Here is a 22769-nt window from a genome sequence, read left to right as displayed (position 1 = left end):
TTTTTTTTTTTTTAATGTCAGATTTTCAAGCATTATGGCTCCGAGATGGGCATAGAGGTGCACACCTTTCATCCTAGCATTCTGGAAACAGAAGCATGTGGATGTCTTTGAGTTTGAAGCCAGCCTGGTCTATATAATGAATTCTAGGAGCTAAATAATGAGGCCCTATTTTAACAACAAACCACCACCAACAACAAAAGTCCCAAACATCTTCATAGCTAGATGGAGGCAAGTTTCCAGGAAGCTGACTGGAAAGATGACTTGGGGGCTTTTTTCTCCCCCTCTTTTCCTTCTAACCACCCAGACCTAAGGCCTGACCTTGACCAGGGTGAGAAAAACACAGAGCCTCCTTCCTTTCCAGACAGGGAAAAGGAAGAAGGAAAACAAACTCCCAGTTCTGACTCAGTTTATACATCCTACCTCTTTCCTTCTCAATGATCCAAAGCCAAAAGACTTTCTTTTCTAATATGTACAATTTAAGGACAGTCCTCTAGAATCTTGAGAAGCTGGGCTGGAGAGATGGCCCAGTAAGGAGCACTGACTGCTCTTCCAGAGGTCCCGAGTTCAATTCCAAGCAACCACATGGTGGTTCACCATCTGTAATGGGATCTGATGCACTCTTCTAGTGTGTGGATAGCTGCAGTGTACTCATATAAATAAAAAATAAATCTTAAAAAAAAGGGAAAAGCTGAAATTATACCTGAAGTAGGGCGCTCTCTCTCTCTCTCTCTCTCTCTCTCTCTCTCTCTCTTGCTTTCTAAAAACTTAAATCAAAATAAATAGTTGTTCCATGACAATAATTTTCTCTCTGTACAAATGCTCCAGAGAATGGTAGAACTTAGAAAGCCTGGATCCAGGGCTCACACCACTTCAGTAACTACCAATAGTTTCTGGTTTCCATTTTATTTTTTGTTTTGTTTGTTTTAACAGCTGAGCCAATCTCCTTCCACGATTCTTAGGCCAGTCCATGTTTATCTCTATGAAGTTCTTGTAACTATCGATTTAAAGATCTTGAGAGATTTGCTCAAGCCAAGTTAAATTAAAAGAGGGAAATTATATGAAACCAACACTGGGCTACACACACACACACACACACACACAACACACCAACCCCCAAGTTCTGATTTACTAAGTAAGTCCGGTGAGATGGCTCAATAGATAAAAGTCCCTGCCGCCAAGTCTGATGACATGAGTGAGCCCCATCCCTGGAGTCCACATGGTGGAAGGAGAGCCAACTCCATCAGGCTGCTTTCAGATGCACTTGTGTGTGTGTGTGTGTGTGTTCTCGCACATAAACAAACAAACAAACAAACAAATAAATAATCCCCCCCCCCCCCCGGGCTGGTAAGATGGCTCAGCGGTTAAGAGCACTGACAGCTTTTCTGAAAGTCCTGAGTTCAAAACCCACAAGGTGACTCACAACCATCTGTAATGAGATCTGATGCCCTCTTCTGGTAAGTCTAAGGACAGCTACAGTGTACTTCTATATACTAATAAATCTTTGGGCAGGAGAAAGCAGGGCCAGAGTGAGCAAAGTCCTGAGTTCAATTCCCAGCAACCACATGATGGCTTACAACCATCTGTACAGCTACAGTGTACTCATATATGTAAGATAAATAAATAAATCTTTAAAAAAATAAAATAAACCTGCCAGGCACCTCTCTTGGCAGCCTGCTCCATGCTATCCATATCTATTGACCAGTGATGTCTGTTTCAGGTGACTCAGTCACCACATGGGAAGCAAGCTGGGTACACAGATCAGTTCTTCAACTCAAGAAATGTCCCGCAGCTCATTCTTTCATCATAAAAGCCCCTTTAAGACACTTTAAAATGAAGACGTGCTCCCTTCCCCTTCTCCACTCCTCCCAACTATCCTGGATACACGTTAAGATAAGTGAAATTCTTATGACGTGCTCACCAAATAGCCACGCAACCTCCAAAGTAACCTGCTGCTTCCTGGAAGGGGCTGGAACTGATAATCAGAGAAAACAGAAACAAATGCCCTGCTCCGGAAGCTTGGCAGCCAGGAAGGCAGGGTTCTGTCCGAAGTGGGGAAATGGAAATGGGGAGATACTCACAATCATTATAAAGGTGCCCAGGAACTCAGAGAGTGTCTCCTTAGCTATACGGCTCTTCAGGGCCAGCCTCTGCGTGAGGCTCTTCTTGGCTTGGCCCTTCTCAGAAGGCATCTTGGGGTTTCTGCCAGAGGTACACTTTCCACCAAGGTCTGCTTGCTCTGTTCCCTGCCTTCACTACCACATTAAAACAAAACAAAACAAACAAACAAACAAAACCAAAAACCTCACTTAGCTCTGCACGGATCTCTGGAGGTGACTAGAGAGACACTTGACTGTGTGAGAGCCTGTCCCAATTAGGAGCTGTGACTTAATCCTTGTCTGCCTCTGCGGTCAGCCCCTCCCTCCCTGCTCATTGCTATTTGTTTGAATTAATGAGTTATAATCCCAAATCCTCAAAATGATCCTTTTTGTACCTGATAGATTAATCATTACCTTTATTCTCTGCTCTCTGGCTACTTTTTCTCTGTTGGCTTTCTTTCCTTCTTTTTTTTTTTCCCAGGAGATGAGAAAAGAGATGCTGCGTTGGTTGTGTTGCCAAACCAGAGATGGGCTTCGGGCCAGAAGAGATTTACATGTTACACAATTTCAGCCTTCTGATGATTTGTTTTCTCCTATTCGGAAGTGGGCAGTTTGGGTGTAATTTAGAATTGTTAAATCAGGTGTGCATGCCTACACTGTGAACACTCTCTACTGAAGGTTTTCTTCCAAACTGGAGAGTGTAAGGGAAAGAGACTAGTCCCCTTCGAGAAGTGCCTCAGGGAGTTCCTGTGACTACTGGAAAGCCTAAGTCTCCAAGAAGGGCTCTAGAGATAGCTAAGTTAAAATATGGACGGGCAGTCTAAAGGCTCCACAATGTACGTTTATGGGACGACAGGTTGGTGCTGCCTTTAATCCCAGCACTGGGAGGCAGAGACAGGCTGATCTCTGTGAGTTCAAGGCCCCAGCCTGGTCTATATGAGTTCCAGGACAGTCAGGTCTACACAAAGAAACTCTGTCTTGAGAGGAAAAGAGAGAAGGAAGAAAGGAAGGAAGGATGAAAGGAAAAAAAGGAAAAAAAGGAAAGGAAGAAAGGAAGAAAAAGAAAGGAAGGAAGGAAGGAAGGAAGAAAGGAAGGAAGGAAGGAAGGAAGGAAGGAAGGAAGGAAGGAAGGAAGGAAGGAAGGAAGGAAAGAAGAAAGAAAGAAAGAAAGAAAGAAAGAAAGAAAGAAAGAAAGAAAGAAAGAAAGAAAGAGAGAGAGAGAGAAAGAAAGAAAGAGTGGGGTGTTAAGGTGTTTATGGGACAGAATGGGACCTCCCTCTTGTTCACTGAAGTGGTCTCCCTATCTACTAAACAAAGCTTAGGATTCAAGAATCACAAGGACAGAAAATGCAGCAATACACAACCAGAGGGCTGGAATTCTAGCCCCCGGTCAGTCAATCCCATCCCAGTTAAAGAAAAAAAAAAGGAGTAACTATGCCCCACTTAAGGTGTCTAGTTTAAATGTGATGAATTAACACCCTTTCAGGCAACAGACTACATCTTATATAGCTTCTTGTCCTGACCAATAAGCAAGCCCTGATTTCCAAAGCTGGTTTGTCTGAAAGGCAGTAGTTTCTAAACACCCCTAGTCAGTCCACTGACTTGAACCCATGCTATGCACTGCTCTCTCTCTCTCTCTCTCTCTCTCTCTCTCTCTCTCTCTCTCTCTCTCTCCTCCCTCCCTTCCTCCCACAAAGCAGCCTGCCCAGTTCCATCCCTCTTGGGGGCCCTCCCCTACCTTTGCAGGAAGCCCTCAGTCATTTCCAGCTGAGGAGGCAGGCTGGAAGGCAGGAGGAGAGGCTGTGAGGAGAGCAGCTGGGAAGAGCCCAGAGGCAGGATCAAACACCTAAGCTGCAGGTAAAGTTACAGTTCAGACTGAAGGGGTCAGTGTTATAACAAAAAAAAAAAAAAAAAAAAAAAAAAATCTAGCATTTTGACTTTTAACTCCTGATTAAATGACCCTGTGGATAAAAACCGAGAAGTTTGCTTTAACTCCTGATTAGGTGATCGTGGATAGCTTTGTCTTGGAGAGTTTCCTATGACCACATTATGCCCAAGTCCCGGTGGCTAGACCAGAGGAACAGGACTTTATTGCTCTTACTTCAGCTAATAAGACACAAAGCATATTCTTCAGAGTCCACGCTCACTCATCTGACAAATATTTATGGCATACTTGCTGTGTGCCAAGCATTGCCTGTAGCGAAAGCACAGGGCGGTCTTGCTTGTCACAGGGCTGGGTATGACAGAGAGGAGACCAACAGAAGGAACAATCACAGAGGCACAGGTAGATAATTCCAGCCGAAGACACATGCTCTGCCCCACCCCCACCTCCCCCCATGAGGGCTGGATTTCTATGTGCACATATGACAAGCGGAGTCCACCTTGTTGGCGAGGAGATCTCTGCAGTGTCTCCCAGGAAGTAATGTCTGAGCTGAGATCAGGAGGCACAGGGGCTGCTCACATGAAATGGGGAAGGAAGTGGGTGCGAAAGACTTTGAGGGGTGGAGTCGGGGTACCATGACACCTATCAAAGAACCAGAGAAACACCCACTGTGGTTAGCCTCCAGGGCGAAGGAAGGAAAGGTGTGAAGAATGAGCTGGGGTGGGGGAAGCAAGGCTATACTGAGCCTTGTAAATTGTGTGTCAGGTCAAACATGTCATAAATTATTGGAGTAGATTAGGCAGGCCAATGTGGTCATGAGATCTTTGGGTTTTTAAGAAGATCATCCTCCCCTAGCTGTCCCGGACAAACTACTAGCCACTGATGGCTTCAGTTGTGCAACAAATAGTTGCCTGCCAGGCTCTAGGGACAGCTCTAAACCCATGGCCACACAGACAGTCCTGGTTAAAATCAATGGGTCACAAGGCAAGTTGGGCTAGCTCACACCTTTGATCCTAGCTCTCAGGACGCAGAGGCAGGCAGATCTATGAATTCAAGGTCAGCCCTGGCTATAAGAGCAAGTTCCAGGACAGTCAGGGCACAGAGAAACCGTGTTCTGAAACAAAACAACAAATTAACAGGTAACAAACAAGGCAAAGACGGGTGCTATGGGGAAGATGAGTGCAATGGGGAGGAAGAAGAATGACGGGGGTGGGGCGGGAGTAAGCAGAAGGCCCTAAGTACTTACATTAAACTATCAATGATCAAATTTAACCAGTTAAAAAAGATAATTCAAGCTGTGAGTTGGAGAGGGGATTAAAGGGAGCCCTAAATAGAAATATAGATTCGTGGAGGGGTGTTACATGATTCTAAAGCTGAGTGGCAGTTTTCATAATGAAGAAGTGGAAGCTGTTTAAATGTCCTGAAACAGAAAGGGTTGGTGGGTTAGACTGAAAATAAAAGAAACCATCTAAGTACTTTGCTGGGCCCTTAGCTGGCTGGGGCAGGTAGCACAAAGCGCTAGGAGAAGAGCCCTGGAGAAGCCCAGGACTGCAGTGGAGATTGTGAATTCCACTTGTGTGACGTGGAACCACATGTGCATCGGAGAGATGTGAAGTAGGAAGCAGTGCGAGCCCACAGGCAAAGGGTGCCTGTGTTCAGAGAGATGACCAAGGAAGCCATTAAAACGGATCAGGAGAGAGGGTGGAGAGCCTAAAAATAGAGATTGGGCAAACTTATTCCGTGCTTAGGTGATTAGCATCTATCATTCACTATCACCATAGCTTATCATCAAACTTAACTCTACACTTCTGTTTCCAGCCACCAAGCAAACCTTTCCAATTACCCTAAGAGGGCAAACAGTGAACATCTCTCTGCTCTTCCTCAATCTTGGGAGGGATCTTTATGGAAACACTCTCCCCTTTTATGTTCTAAATGGATGCATGGGGCTACTGGTAATTTCTATCCATGCAGCCATTAGTCAATCCATCCATCCGTCAATCCATTTGTTTATCTGTCTGTCCATCCATCCATCTATTATAACTATCCATCAGTCAATCTATACCATCCCAGTCATGTTTACATCATATTCCATCTATCCATTTTCCATTCTATCCATCCCTCTCTCCATCCTTTCATGCATCCATCTCTCCAACCAACCCTCTCATCCATCCAGGAAAACATTTCACTAAATACTGGCCAGGCATCAGACACGGCATTAGGCACTGGGAATTAAAAAACCAGATCTCTTCTGCTGAGGAATAGTCCAAGTGAAAATGTCCTGCAAAGGACTGCTGCATCCAATAAAGTAGAGGTTCACTGAACCAAAACCCCACAGGCAGACACCTGGAAGGCGGTTCCACACTTGTCAATGCCTTGACCCCTTCTGCTGTCAACAGTGCTAACTCAGTGCCATACTGAATGTCCAAGCCTGGCCTCTGGCGTGCATTTAATTCCATCTGAACGTGACCCTGCCTGCCTCCAGCAGTCTCTTCTGCATGCCTAATTTTGCCCACTCAAATCGTCAATTGTTCCAAATCGGACCCCCTCATACCCTGACCCCATTTTCGACTTTCCATACATTGCTCAGCTTTAGCTAAACCCCAGCTCTGCCCTTTCACACTTGGAAATGATGCCACATGCCAGCCCCTGTTCTTACACAATCTTTAACACTGTGATTCATCTCACTGACTGAAAGGTCCATTCCTCTTTTTTTTCTTCATCCATACTCCTTCTGAAATCTGCCTAGAAACATTCTCTCAATGCCAGCCTCCCTCCCCACCTAGGTTTTAGTGAGTGAGCCTGGCTCCATGACACAGGTGCACTTACCTGCATCTTGAGTTGCACTGACCTGCTGGCTTCTGTCTACACCCTTGATGCCCAAGTCCAGCTCTGTATGCTCGGCCATGAGTTTTCTCAGGTCTTCTCTCCTCAGACAGCTGGGCATACTAGGGAAACTCAGATAATTGTATTGATTTTCCCTGTGGTGGGTAATTATGGTACGCCGTTAGTACTGCTGCTGTGTCTCCACTTAGCCTTTGATACTGATGCCTCCAGACTTTACCAGGAGTTATAATCAACTGTCTCCATGGGGCTGGACCCCAGGGAGTCCTGAGTCCACTTGACCATCCGGATCCCACCCTGTTTCCTTCTCCACAGCAGGCAAAAGCCTCCCCAGCCCACCCCTCAGTTCCCATTTCTTGTTCTCCCAGCATGGTTGCATCTGTCTCTGAGATCCCACAGAAAAAGAAATAGGGTTCATTGGCTATAATTCTTTTCATGTTCCTCTTCAAAAATGTGCCCCAGATTTTTTTCTGCCTTCTCCTTTATCTTCTTGCAGTGAGCCCTCATTCTGGCTCTCTAGCCTGGCTCTGTGGGACTCGAGCTAGTTAACATTCCCCTTTACCCCTTTCTTTCTTAAACTGGCTTCTATCCCAGGGCTCAAAACAAGCCCAAGTTTCTCTTATTCTGAAAACATTCTTTCAAAGCTGTTTTCCTTCAAATTATCACTTCATCTTGCTGCTCCACTTTTGTCCTCATTTTGGGGGCTTAGGGGAGACAGTAACCTTTTCTTTTCTGGATACAAAATCATATTAATTAAAAAAAGTCATAAGCATTTAAGTGAAATGTCAAAATCTCGTAACTCCTGGCCTCAGAGATAACTAGAATTGGAACACACTCCTATAGGATTCTCGTTAGTAGATGTGTATATGTTTTTTCCTTCTAAAAGTGAGATATTTACTAGGTCAAACTGGCTTTGCTGGAGACCAGAATCAAATCTATTTCTTTCTATGCCAATGTATAATTCACTTTTCTAATGACTGTGCAATCTTCCCTGTACAAATGTGCCATAATTTAAGCGAGCTCCTTTTAGCAAACGGTTGGTTATTTTCTTGTTCTCCCATTAAAATGGAGACCTGGACCACCCAGCACCATTTGGGACTGAAATGTCAATAGCAGGCCCTTACCAGGCAACTGAGGGGACTTCCTAAGTGCCCACAGTGCCCTGTGCTAGGAAGAACTGGAGGCTGTTAACAGTTACTACCTGATGTCACACACATGCCCCTCCCCCACTGACTGTGGCACTTGCTGGCCAATCTGCCAGGATGGGAGGACATCCTTCTTGTATCCCAGGGAAGACACATTTGGGTGCAGGTGTTCTGCACGCAGCATCCAGTCTCCTTTCCACTGACTGTCCAGATGGTCTGTCCACTCTATAATAAGATACTAGCGACTCATCTGACCTACACCATTGAAGCCCTCAGCTCACTCCCTGAAGGGAGCCTGTGCAGGCTTGGCACCCAACTAATTTCTTCTGTCCTATGAATGATAGACCACCCTACTCCAGCTGCAGAACTGTCCCGGGTACCTGTGTGGCTGTAGGAGTTGACCAGATGTGGGAAGCTGTGCGATGCAGGAAGTCACCTGTCGCTTAGCCGTCCTGTGGGAGAGATTCTGCTTGGTGGATTCATCACTCCAGGAACTCCATCTTCCTTTTAGTAGCAAACACCCAATCCCCAGATATTGCTGCCTCGATCAGGGCACAGGACATGCAAAGGTGTTGACGGGCGCTAGTTCAAGGTCGCTACATCTAGGAATCCTGTTTGATCCTGGCAGCTACCCCTTTTTCCTGTCCTACCTCAGTGACCGTTCTGGAAGAGGGCTCTACCCGAGAAGCCATAGTTCACTTGCTTTTTGAGACTCTTCTTTCTTCTTCTTCCCTCTTATGAGGGCCAAACTCTTTCCTTCAGGATTGGGGCTCAGTGCTCAAGATCTGTAATTGCAGATCCCAGCACTCAGGCTCACTTTAATTTCTTATTTGTAAAGAGCGAAAGTGCTATGGGGACACATTCCCTGGCCTCTACCTGTCTGTCCTGCAAAATAAACCTTGGGCTGATTTTACCACTGTTCCGTCTTCCTTATTCCTTCACATCAGATCTTTGGGCACCACTTTATACAGGAAGGTTTTTTGTTGTTGGTTGATTGGGTGGTTGGTTTAATTTTTCTTATAGCACAATGGTGTCCACAATTTTTATAACTTTCTTTGGCCTTAAATACCTTTCTTGAACAAAGGAGCGATGTATGCGAACATTGTTGTTTGTTGGTGTATGGGTATGATTTTCAGTCTGTGTCAGTATGTTACCTACCTAACCCCCAATATTCTACACTCCTGATCCTCTTACCTCCCCAAGTAGCCTCATGTTCTCTCTCTTCCCCTTCCTCCCTCCTTTCCTTGCCCATCTCCCCCTCTCCTCTTTCCTTCCATCTCACTCTTCCTCAAAGAAAAATTAGTGGACAGTTTCTTTCACTACCCTTAGTGGTTTTTGTTTGTAGGGCTATGTGACGGTTTGTAAATCCTTGTCTCAGGGAGTGGCACTATTAGGCGGTGTGGTCTTTTTGGAGGAATTGTGTCATTGTGGACATGAGCTTTAAGACCCTCTTCCTTGTTGCCTGGAAGTGAGTCTTCCACTAGCAGCCTTCAGATGAAGATGCAGAACTCTCAGCTCCTCCTGTACCATGCCTGTCTGGATGCTGCCATGCTCCCACCTTGATGACACTTGGACATGATTCCCCTTATTATCTTACCAGCTTTCTGTTTCCCAGCTCCCTCACTGCCTAAGCTTGGCTGTCCTGGAACTTACTTTGTAGACTGACCTTGAAATCATAGATCTGTGTGCCTATCTCCTGGGATTAAAGGTATCTACTACCATGCCTGGATTTAAGTTTTTCTTCAACTAGAACTAGCTCTGTCTCGGGCTGGGTCCCAAGAGAAAGGCTTGCAACAGCTCCGGAGGACAGGATGAAGCACTGCCTGCTTGTAGTTGGTGTGTTGTCACTCACCTGGTGGCTCACCTTGTTGGTATAAGGCCACACCCACACCTGCAGCCTCTCCATCTTGCCTGCCTCTTCCTTCAGCTTCCTCCACTCCCACGTGAGGTGTGAGCGTGTGGAACGCCACAGTGAAGACTTCTACCTTCCATAGGCCACCCGTGTCATCAAGGTCTCAGAGGCAATTGGGACTGATGGGTTTCAGTCTGTTCTCATAAACCCCAGGTGGCAATGGCAGGTCCCAGAGTACATTTGTCGTGCCCCACCTCCCACTCATCTCCTCTTCCCTGATCTTTCTACAGACTTCAAGTTTCAGGTATGAAGCAATATATCTGTCAGAGACAGCTTAACTGGCTCCTAAAACTGTGTAAGATTAGCTCCTTAAATGTATATATATCATATATATGCATAGATATGCACACTCATATGTCCATTTGTCTAAATATATATACACCAACATACCTATGTATCTGCATATATAGCTGCATACATGAGAAATCGCTGTATGTAGCTTTGCCTCACTATACCCTGAGCTGTCTTTGTATAAATGTTCATCATCATGACAACTACACAGTAAGCTATGCTTTTTGTCAAAGTAAAATTTCCCCTTCAAATATTAAATATTTTATATCTTCTACTTTACATAATAATTATTACTCCAGTTTCTTGTGTTTGTTTGCTATATTTCGGATTGCCCCTCAGTCTTCAGTATGTTGAATAAAAATCAGATCTACATTATATGTTTATGGTCAGTCTTGTAGGGTTGTTTACAAGTATAAGGTCATTTTATGCTCATAGATGCATCTGAAATGTTCCAGACTCTGGATGAATCTTTGTAGTCAGCTTAGTTTAAATAGAGGTGGGTGCAAGGGTTCTGGTAAGCTGGTTAATCAGCACATAGTAAACAAGACCCTCTTTTGCCATTATAACTTACAGCCTTAACGTGTAAATACAGTTTTGCACACACAAAAAAAATCATTTTAATAAAGTCTTACTCTTTCACAGTGATTCATGTTATCAATGTTACAAGCCAACAGATCTTGAAACTTAAGTGGCTTCTCAACATTACAGGAAAGGATTTGTTCTTTTTACTAAACAAAGCCTGCCCTTTAAAGGTCAATATTTAGAGAAATAATTTTTTAAAATGGATTTATTTTTTAAACACTTTTTAAAGATTTATTTATTATATGTAAGTACACTGTAGCTGTCTTCAGACACCCCAGAAGAGGGCATCAGATGTCATTGCGGATGGTTGAGAGCCACCATGTGGTTGCTGGGATTTGAACTCAGGACCTTCGGAAGAGAAGTCAGTGCTCTTAACCACTGAACCATCTCTCCAGCCCTGGATTTTTTTTTTTTTTTTTTTTTTTTTTTTGGTTTTTCGAGACAGGGTTTCTCTGTGTAGCCCTGGCTGTCCTGGAACTCACTTTGTAGACCAGGCTGGCCTCAAACTCAGAAATCCACCTCCCAAGCGCTGGGATTAAAGGTGTGCACCACCACCACCCGGCTTATTTTTATAATTTTTAACTTATGTACATATGTGCATATCTGTGTGTCTCTAGCCCCTTGGTTTTTAATTGGAAATAAGAAATAATATTGAGAAAGACTAAATGAGCTCATTCCCTCCCCTGCTCAGAGTCACCTTGTAGATCCTATTGCTTGAAGGACAAACCTTTTAAAACACTGTTATTTATACTTTTTCCTTGTGTAAAACTTGGCGGTTCCCCATCATGTACAAGGTAAAGACCAGAATACCTGCATCCATACTGACAATGCCCCACTGTGATGGTTCCTAAAACATTCATTCGCTATGAATTTGGTCCCCAGGAGCAGTGCTGATAGCTGAGACTGGCATCTGGTTCATGGAAAATCTTCCCTGGTGAATGAATGATTTCATCTATGAACTAATGGACTATGGGAAAGGTGACATACTTGCTCTGTCTGATCATGCAAAATACAGCATCATGTAGCAAGGAGCCTCTCACCAGTAATGTGAGCTAAATACACCCCTTTTCTTTATGTATTATTCATTTTCAGATAGTTTGTTACTGCAGCAAAAAAGGGGGGGGCAAAGCACCCAACAAGTCTAAGTCCTGTGTAACTTCACAAATAGGCACTTCAATATTCTCGACATGAAATCTGATTGCAGCTGAGAGGACTCATCGATTTCACAATCTGCCTTGCTCACTTCTGCCTAAGAGCTCCTGCCCATGCTGTATCTTTTCATCTATCTTATCTTCCTGCTAGTCTTCCTGCCCAAACCCTAGTCACTTCACCTTTTGAGAAGTAAAGCCACTGCCTACCTTTATAGGATATGATTTTATCTTTAGTTTTGTCTCCCTGTGCGCTGGGGTTTGTGTGCATGTGAGTGTGGTGCCATGGAGGACAAAAGGGAGGGTTGGATGCCCTGGGGCTGGAGTTACAGAGGGTTGTGAGCTGCCTGATATGGGTGCTGAGACCTGAATCTGGGACCTCTACAAGGGTAGCAGTGCTTTTTGCTGCTAGACTATCCATCTCTCCAGCCTTCCAAACCTATCTGTGAGTCTAGCCTCACCAGTACATTACCCACATTGAACTTTATTTAAGTTGTATTACTCATGCAGCCCTTAGGTCCAGTCCCTCATCTCCCCACAAGTGTACAAGTACATGCAGGCAGCATGTATAATGCACTCAGATCAGAGTTTCTTCAAAAATAACAGTGTTGTTTTATATATTTCTTGGTGTGACTCAAGTGAGCCTGTACTGTGAGAGTTTATGAACATTACCACAAGAGCATGAGATGTTTTCACAATAACTGGGACCCAAATCAAACTTGGGGATGGTTTTCAAAACCAATTCTATTGCTAAGATATGGAATGCATGTGGCTTATAACAAGTGCTGTGACTTTCCCATTTTCCAGGTAGCTGTCCCCTCCCCAGGATCACCTTGGCTGTAGGACAATATGATGTAGCTCGTTTTACCCAAGAACCACTTACACAATCCTAGAGCACAAGCTTTTAAACATTAGCACACCACTGACAGCAAAACCTTTGTCCTTGAGAGAGCAAGCCAAAGGTGTGTCTTTAAATGTCATATTTCGGAAGGACGGATGCTATGTAAAACACCCCTGTGTACCTTTCCATTTAATCCACAGAATCTGGAGACTCCAGCTCTGTCTACTGGGATAGATTTCCTTTAAACAATGTGTACGTGAGTGTGTGAGCATGTGTCATGATGCTCACAGGAAGGTCAGAGAACAACATTCAATGTCAGGTTTTCCCTTGTACATGTGGGACCTGGGGATTGAACTTGGGTCTCAGGCTTGAGGATTTTAGCTGCTGGAGGTTTTAATCTGCTGACCCGAGATAGATTTATTTCTAAATAATTAATCAAATCCCCACTTAGCTGATTTCCCAGCTGGATTGATGAAGAGAAAGGTCACTGATTAGTGATCATATAAGCAGTAAAGAAGCTATTTAAAATCAAATCATTTTGACTGAGGTATCTGAGGGAACAGTGAGAGCTGCTGGGCATTCGGACAGGGCATCCTCGGATCCAGGCCTTTCATGTCCTCCCAGGTTTCAACCATTGATCTTTTGGGTCCAAAGATGATGACTATTTGCTCAGTGAAAATTTGTTTAAGGGAAAGTCTGTTGACTAAATGAAGCAAGATTCTCCAGTGCATGTTTGTTCCATGGTATCAAAGCCTTTGACTGTTGACATTCGATGTGTTTTTTGAAGGACAATAAGGAAAACATAATCGATTTGCTTCAAAATGGCAATCAAAATCTCCTTGCATGAGTATTTTTGTCTGCAACTTTAAGTATGATTTCTATTTGATACACAGAAAACAACACCTTGAAAGTGGTTTGACCCACTATCTTCAAACATATTGACTAGACATATTGCCTATGTTGTTTATATAGAATGACTTACTATTTTTGTTTCTCTGTTGATTTTGTTCAGTTCAGCAAACATGATAAACATTGTAAATGAGAGTTTAGTTATATGGCCCAACCTTGCCTTAAATCAAAAAAATTCTCCTGCCTCTGCTTCCCTAATGCTAAGATTAGGGACACAGATCTGTGCCACCACACTGGACTTACTAAATGTTTTTTGAGTGACTGTGTATGTAGCACTGGGTCCCAGGCAGTGCTATCAAGAAGATTGAGGAATGGAGCCCAAGACACTCTCTTTCCAATTAAGAAGTCAATGAGGATGACACATATTTCTCTTCTACCACTTAGTGTCTTCCTGAATGCGGTCTTCACAAATTTGATGAATGTAAACAATTTCTGTCTTATCAAGTGACCCAAGGTGAAATTTGGTTGGTAAGTACCAATCACTTCATTTGGCAGGTTGTTGTCCAAAATTAGCTTAGCAACACTTCTACTTCCTTGAAGATAAACTAATAAGGTCACAGAGTTGGGGGTTGGTGGGCATGGTGGTTTTGTGTATATGTAACCTAATTGTTTTGCAATAATAAGGAGCAAAGGGTCCACAGATTCTCCATCGTCATTTTGTGGTAAGGTCAGGATCAAAATACAAATCCTTGATCTATATCTTCATGCTAGCATATGCTGTCCATTGATTTCATTCAAGTACAGTAGGCAGGTCAGGGCCAAAGTCTAGTTGAAAAAAGACCTGGGAGGTTTGCTTTGGATGTGTATTATGATAGAGAAAAATAGAGTCAGATATTTTGTCAGGATATTTTATATCAAAGTTGAGCCACCTATAGTCAAACTTGGGAGAGACTTAAAGGGGAAGGAGATTAGAAGATTCCTAGAATGTTACGGAATACCATGTTATCAAGTAATGAGTGAGTGAAATAAGTCTTAATATATAGAAGTCCTGTAACTTTTGGCCCATATAAAGATAGTAGAGAAAGTCTGAAAAAAACTCTCTTATAGAATAAGTTACAATCAGCTCTTAGTCCTAACTACAACCAATAGAATCCTATACATCAGGAAAGAGGGGATCAGAAAGAATGTAAGAGTCGAAGGATGGGGGGTCTGGAGAGATGGCTCAGCAGTTAAGAGCACTGATTGTTCTTTCAGAGGTCCTGAGTCCAATTCCCAGCAACTACATGGCAACTCAGAACTATCTGCAATTGGATGCTATGCCCTCTTCTGGTGTGTCTGAAGATAGCAACAGTGTACTCATATAAATAAAATAGATAAATCTTTAAAAAAAAGAAAAAGAAAAAGAAAAAGAAAAAGAAAAAAAAAGAGTCAAACTATGGAGAGGTGTCTTGAGTGAAATGTGAACTTCTGCCGTGGCTGTCACACACACTAACTCACAGTAGCTGTGGTTCCTCACACATGACAGAGGCGGTCAACCTTCCAGCATGATCTGGAAGAGGGGCTCACATCCTCTAGCCCTGTCTGAGTAAGGAGTGGCAATTGATGGCTGCTGGGGAGAAAGTAAGTTTTACTTGGGGGTGTGGCCACTTTTAGGTTGCCCAAGCTCTCCTAGATGGCCCCACCCCTCACATACAAGCAGCACTAATCGGATTCAATGGGTAAAGAAGAAAGAGGCATGGAGGTGTAGTTGGAAGGGCATTTGTAGGGGAGGGTTTGGGGGAAGGACGGAAAAGGTGGGATTCGATCAAAGTATGTATGATACATGTATGAAATTTATATTTACATCAAACAAAATTAAACTTACATAAAAGATTAAATAGAAATATTGCATACCAAATATGACTCTTCTCTGAAAGCAGATTTTTAATCAAGTGGAATTGATTGGGATTCAATATGTTGTCTTTATGCTTGGCAAGATGGCACTTTGGTAATCCTGACTCTCAAAAGTCTGAGACAGAAAGGTTGAAATTTCAAGGTCAACCTGGTTTACAGAGTAAGTTTCAAGACAGCTTGGGGTCCACAATGAGACCCTGACTCAATGTAAAAATTAAGTCAAGGGGGGAAGAGAAGGGGATGAGAGAGAAACGGAGAGAAGGGGAGGGAAAGAGAGGGAAGGGGAGGGGAGACAGACAAGAAAAAAAAGAGAAGAGAAGAGAAGAGAAGAGAAGAGAAGAGAAGAGAAGAGAAGAGAAGAGAAAAAAGAAAAAGCAGGAGGAGTAGGAGGAAGAGAGGGAGGAAGGGAAGAAGAGAAACAATGTCCTGGAGGGTGACTCACATTCCAAGTTCACTCTGGCTTATAACCAAGACGCTTGCTTTTCAGTTTACCGTGTGAAAGGTGGCTATTTTACTCCCGTTAGCACTTGTGCCTGCCTCCTTGGCAGGAAATTCTACACATGTGGAATCTTAGAATGGTAGAAAACATGGACTGGAACAGGAAACTGGCTGCCTTTACCAACTCCTCAAAACCTTATAACCAAACTTCTCCTGTACCTAAAGGTTACTCCCTCCAAAAAGGAGTTACTTCATATCCCATAGCTGCGGTTGGTTCTTCTTCCTGGTCCAAGATACATCTTTCCAAAGTTGATGCCTTCTATCTTGGGTTTCTATTTTATACTCTTCTTTCCTAAACTAGGTTTTGACCCTATGAATCTTCTCTTACTTTAGATCAGTTGTTATCATCTTTCCTGATGCTGTGACCTTTTAATACAGTTTCTCATGTTGTGGTGACCCACAACCATAAAATTAATTACTACGTCACAACTGTAATCTTGCTACTGCTATGAATCATAATGCAAGGATCTGGTGTGTAGGACATCTTATATTATATTTGACCTCTGTTAAATGGTCATTCGAGCCCCCAAGGGGGTTGTGACCCACAGATTGAGAGCCATTGCCTTAGATAGTCCTGATCTTGGCAGTTACTATGCCTTCCCATATGTAACCCAGAAACCCTTTGTAGCTCACAGTCCAACATCCTCATTCTCACCACTTTGCCTTGGAGGGGGTCCAGACTTTGGCTCAACTGAGGTACTTGCATTAATTTGGGGGATCTACCCAGGAAAGAACCAGTTCCTTGGTCATGACTTAGCACTCAGGGCAAGCAATGATGAAGATTTTTGTTGTTGTTGTTACTTTTGAGAGAGATTAGAATTCAGGGTTGATCTTAAAAACCCCAGAGTTAGAGACCTTGGTTTTCTATTTCTCTTCTAGTGCTTATCAGCTATAGAACTTCTCTCTCTCTCTCTCTCTCTCTCTCTCTCTCTCTCTCTCTCTCTCTCTCTCTTTTGGTTTTTTTGGTTTTTCAAGACAGGGTTTCTCTGTGTAGCCCCGGCTGTCCCGGAACTCATTCTGTAGACCAGGCTGGCCTCGAACTCAGAAATCTGTCTGCCTCTGACTCCCAAGTGCTGGGATTAAAGGTGTGCGCCACCACTGCCCTGCTGAAACTTTCAATAGGGAATACCAGTTTTGCACTTCAGTTTCCCCCATTTGCACAAAAGAGATTATCATAATGCAAACTTTACAGGCCATCTCTGTGTAGCGAATTAATTATGTATTCACTAATCCTAGGATACTTAGTACCTGCCACATAATAATGTTCCTTTCTGTCAGTACTTTTTGTAGATTCCAAACAGCTCCCTGTGTTATCATAAATGACAACATTGTGACCTCAAATGTTTCGCCACACAAATGAGTGATTATAGTTTCAGAATAACGCCCTCTTGATACACAATGCAGGGCAGATGAGATTAGATAGGATAAGCTTGTTTTACATTTGTTCCATGAAGGCACCACTCAGTGCAACAAGACACCACAGAAATAATTTCATAAATATCATTCTGTGTTCCTTTATATTACAGCTCCTAGAAACTGGAGACATGCCTTGCCGTGCTATCACAGAAAGATCTACATTCAAACTCACGCCCTCTGGGTGTCTAACAGCTCAGCCCTGTTTCCAGCCTTGTCACTGGATTTAAAGACTTGGAAAGGGCTTCTTGGTGCTTGCCTGGAATGAAGAATTCTGGAGGAGTCCTGCTCAGTGCCAAGATTTTTCAGGACCAGAATGTACCTTTAGAATGCTTGCTACGCCCTCTTCTGACAGATTTGTGAAATGCAACCTCAGGCCCTTTGGCTCCACTTTATTTCTTTCTAGCAAAATAGTTCACAACATTTTGGCCACTCTACCAGGAGACTTGAAACTAACAGTTTTCATCAGTATCTTCAAGTATTCTGTGAAGCTGGTCCTTCATCTTCTTTGGCTACTCTCAAGTTTCTCTTTGAACCTCACCTCTGGTCTCCGGGTTTCCTCATATTCAACCCCACCCCAACCCTGCCTCTGAGATCTTGAGGGCTGGAATGTGAAATTTGATTCTGATCTCACATAGCAACTACTATACCATGGACCATACCAGGGATTCTAGTCCATCTTTTCCTTGAGAGCTTGCTTACTGTCTTCTCCATTTATGTGTGTGTTCCTTGTGAGTGTGAGTGCACATATATGAGGGTGTGTGCATTTGTGCAAAAGTACATATTCACATATGTGTACATGCGTGTGGAAGGCGGTGTTGTTCCTCAAGCATTATTCCCAATAAGCTGTCCATCATCTTCCATTTATTTATTTATTTATTTATTTACTTATTTATTTATAGACAGGGTCTCTTACTATCATAGAACTTGTCAGGTAGCTCATCTAGCAGGCCAGTGAACTCCAGTAATCTGTCAGTCCCTGCCTTCCCAGTGTTTGTGTTATAAGCACACTCCGCCATGTCTAGCTTTTTCTCTTTGGGTGTGTATTCTGGGGATCTGAACTCAGGTTCTCGTGCTTCTCTTTTCTGACTGACCCTTCTTCCCAGACCTCACCTTACCCATTTCTGGCTGAAAATCCTGTTCTCTTGTTCTCCTGTGTTTAAAACTTGGAGTTAACACTGAGAACTTTGTTCTCATGTTGCACACTGAGCCTCTGCTGTAGTAACTGATTCACACCATTTCCCCCACCTTATCACTACAATCTAGACATTTTTGTTATGTGCATTAAGTATACATTAGAAATAACCTATCAGCTCCAAGGTGTTTTTAACATGGGATCCAAATATCCTCCAGAAGGCCTACAGATGACTGCTAATGGACTTATAAAACATCTGCTATTTCTTCTAAGACATTATCCATTTATACAATACAGTTTTCTTTTAGACTAATTGTTTTCATCAGTATCTTCAAGTATTCTGGGTAGCTGGTTTTTGGGCTACTTGGTGGGTTCTTCTTTCTTCCACCCTTCACCTTTTTTCTACCCTTTCAACCCCATAACACTCAATAAGAGAGAAGAAAAGATATAAAGGAAGAGAAAGAAATTCCTGAATTAAGCCAGGGGTCAGAAAGCGGGCAACATTATCGTTAGACAACTTCCTGCTGATTAGAGGCATGAGTTCCTTGGGGCAAGTTTGATCTTTGCAATCAGGATATCTAATTTCTTCTTGTTGTTGTTTTTTCTTTGCACATGACTACTTAACAAACCATGACCAACAACAACCAACAACCAACAATCCACCACACCTCTTAGGGCCCTAGTATTCATACACCCTCTGAAAACAACCCAGAATTCCAAATGTCACACAGTCACAGAAACTACCCGAAGCTGGCAAACTCCTGCTGCTAATGGAGCACAGGGCAAATCACAGTCTGGATCATCATCTGGACCAGTTCCATACTCCACTCCTGAGATTAAACAAAAGCATATTCTTATGCTATTTCTGTGTTTTTAAGAAAACCAAGATTTGGGTGAGTGGGGGAGCATCCTCATAGAAGTAAGAGGGACAGGGGAGAGAATAGGGGGTTTTAGCTGGGAAGGGGAATAATATTTGAAATGTAAATAAATACAATAACCAATAAAAATAAAAATAAAAGAAAATAAAGATTCTAAAATTGTCACTACATTCCTCCCTCCCTTCTGTTTAATCCTGCTGGGTGTAGCAGGAAACTATAAGCAGACATTTTCAATGAAATAAGCACTGTTTGGATCAGTGGCCAAGGATTTTAGGAGACCTCTCCCGCTTGCTCTGTCTCCTGGCATGGCTTTGGCTTTGATGTAGGGAAATGGTCGCAGCTGAGCAACCCTATCACCTGCATTAAATTGCATCTTCCTTTTTATATAAGCCATAATTTTAATCTCCTTTGAAGTCTTCATCTATAACTCCTGGATGCACAATGAATCCTTGGGAAATCAATCTACTCCTTCCTAATATTGTTTCTACTGTCCCTGTGTGCAAAGGACCGTAAACTCCAGTTATTTCATAACATTGAACTTTGGGGGATAGAGTAAGATGTTTATCGATGGCCAAGTCTAGAGCAGCACTGACTGCATTAGCAGGCATTAGATCTCCAATACTTCATTGAGGTTTTTCTGCTGCTTGTTATTTCCTGGCTTACAAGAGACAAAGAGCTCATATTTTTTGCGTTGGAGCCTCAAACAAGACCTCCAAGGCTGTTTCCTGATGGTAAGAAACTGTCTCTGTTATCTCTCTTGGACTTAGGTTCATTGGTCCAGTGGCAACCCTTGTCTTATCACCTGTCCACCCCTGGAAGCCTAGGTCTTCTTTCTGGTTTATAGTTAGAAAAAGATGCCTTGTTCACAATTTTGTGGCAAATGACCATATTTTCCACAATTATAGTACTGAGCATTTTGAGATCTGAGATCTTCAGTGGCTTGGTTACAGCCTCTCTGCAATTACCATATTTCCCAAAATTGAAGTAATGGAAAATTTGATATTGGAGACCTCTTGCTATGGCTTTACTTAGTTTGTGGTACAAACTAGAACCAATATTGGTCATATCCCTTATCCACTCATACATAGGTTCTGCCTGTGCCTTTAATGGTCTAATAGCTTTTTTTTTTACATTTGATATTCAAATTATCATATGCCACTGTCTCTGGCAACACCCATCTTGTGTCAGGGTCTGATATGGCTTTGTTCACTTCTGAGACTAATCTTTGTAAAAAAAAAAAAATCAGTGAAGGCTTCTCTAGAGCCTTATATAATCTTTGTAAACAAGGTAGATTTTTTTTCTAGGCTCTTCCACTTTGTCCCAAGCTGTTAAAGCTGCTACATAACATTGTTCTGTAATACTGTTATCAAATTGAATCTGTTCTCATATATCAGAGTACTTCCTTTTACCCAGAAACTGACCTTTTACAATATTCATTCCCCTTGCTCTGTTTCACTGTTCTATATCTGTGGCTTCTTCTCTCCATCATGTTAACCATTGCAACTGTGGAATGTTACTAAATAACTGTACCCAGTTATTTAGAATTTGTTTCACGCAAGTCAAGTGCATCCTATATGAGATCATGGCCTCTTTAAAATGCCTTAGCTCTATTATTTCTATAGGACACCATCCTATCTTGTCATAACTTTGTTCCACACCTTTAGCAAGCATATGCTGTACAACTACTGGGAAAGTTGATGATCATCTCATTACCCTGGGTGACCCCTCCTCCCACTCTGGCATCATGGTTGGTTTGAGATTATCTGTTTCATCAGATTGTCCTCTGATGCTTGCCTTTTCTCTGACCTGATTGCTCGCCAACAAATTTTCTTACTCTCTTTCTTCCTTCAAGAAACTCCTGTTTTCTTGCTCTGTCACAAGGACTGAGACCTTTTGTTCTCCATTTTCCAGCATTTTCTCACCTTCCCAGTGTTTCTACTTCCACCCACAATTTTCCCATTATCACAGCCAATTCTGCAACCTTTTTTTGGAAACAGAATATAGGAAGAAGAACAAGGAAAAAAACCCAGAAACTCCCCTCTGACAACAAAGTGAGGGATGTCCCAGCAGTAGCAGCAGAGATAAATTTTTTTGCTGGCCTCTTGAAGAAAAAAAAAATCCATCCCTTCGTCCCCTGACATTTTCTATATGGCATTTGAAATCAGATTTCCCATTCTGCCTAGCCCCACATCTACGCACTACTTGTTACGGGTCTTTTGGTATTTGGTGGGTTCTTTTTACTTCCACTCTTTTCCATGCCTTTTCCACCCTTTCAACCCCATACCACTCTATAAGAGAGAAAACAGAATAGAGAGGAAAGGAAAGAGATCCCTGAATAAAGTCAGGGGTCAGAAAGGGGACAACATTATCATTAGACTATTTCCTGTTGATTAAGGGCATTGAATTCTTTGTGGGAAAGTTTGACCTTGGCCATCAGGATATCAAATTTCTTGTTGTTTCTTCTTTGCACATGACTATTAACAAACTGACACCAACAACAACCAACAACCCACCACACCTTTCAGGGCCCTAGCATTTATATACCCCCTGAAAACTCCCCAGAATTCCAAATGTCACACACTTGCAGAAATTATCTGCAGCTGGCAAAATCATGCCCCTTGTGAAGCACGAGGTAAATCACCATCAGCTGCTGTGGATAGATACTCTGAAGCATCTCTATATTGTCATTACAGTTCTGAAACCATGGTTTTTAGAAGGCTGCACACCCTTGAGTTATCCCATCTCCTTACCTTTTTCAACCTTCAGAGGCCAGCTACATTCATTGGCTTATGTCCTGTCTCCTGCAGGACTTGAGTCTTATGTTGTCATATCTCCCATGATTCAGTACTCAATTCTGGGAACCTTGAGACCTCTCAGTCCCCTCTCAGGTAATCCAGGACATCCTCCCAGTCCCAGCTTCCTTCCTCCACTTAACTGTATTTGCAAACTCCCCCCTCTATCATCATCATCATCCTTATCATCATTATTAAATAGCATTTATGGACTCTATAAATTGGAAGCTGAGATCTTTGAGGGGCTATTGTTCAATTTACCATGACAATTCATGCCCCAAATTTGTGAAGAACCTGTGTCTTAAAAGTCTTCTCCAGCCAGGCAGTGGTGGCGCATGCCTGTAATCCCAGCACTGTGGGAGGCAGAGGCAGGCAGATTTCTGAGTTTGAGGCCAGTCTGGTCTACAGAGTGAGTTCCAGGACAGCCAGGGTTATACAGAGAAACCCTGTCTCCAAGAAACCAAATCCACCCCCCCCCCCAAAAAGCCTTCTCCAACAATCCAGGCAATTATTTCTTAGTCAGTACTCTTACCTAAATTTATGAGTCTCTTGCTAAATTTATGAGAACTTCCT

The 22769-nt window shown here is 42.9% G+C and overlaps 1 protein-coding gene across 3 annotated transcripts in view; it reads right to left on the bottom strand.

Moving 5' to 3' along the window:
- Window positions 1-4541, bottom strand: part of Aqp9 (aquaporin 9) — a 50546-nt gene extending 46005 nt beyond the window's left edge. Inside the window, exons 1-4 of one of the 3 annotated variants that reach the window (XM_052187865.1) lie at window positions 4478-4539; window positions 3835-3947; window positions 2511-2689; window positions 2079-2252 (exon numbers count right to left, since the gene is read on the bottom strand). In XM_052187865.1, the coding sequence (XP_052043825.1) occupies window positions 2079-2189 (111 nt within the window). In that variant the 5' untranslated portion in view covers window positions 2190-2252; window positions 2511-2689; window positions 3835-3947; window positions 4478-4539. Of the gene's footprint in view, window positions 1-2078; window positions 2482-2510; window positions 2690-3834; window positions 3948-4477 lie in introns of those variants that run through there. The other 2 variants (XM_052187867.1, XM_052187866.1) reach the window with 2 other exon arrangements.
- Window positions 4542-22769: the final 18228 nt, after the last annotated feature.

Source organism: Apodemus sylvaticus, chromosome 7 (assembly GCF_947179515.1).
Source record: "Apodemus sylvaticus chromosome 7, mApoSyl1.1, whole genome shotgun sequence".
Classification (NCBI taxonomy): Eukaryota; Metazoa; Chordata; class Mammalia; order Rodentia; family Muridae; genus Apodemus; species Apodemus sylvaticus.
The sequence above is the reverse complement of the archived record's forward strand: the minus strand, read 5'-3'. Positions and strand labels throughout refer to the sequence as shown.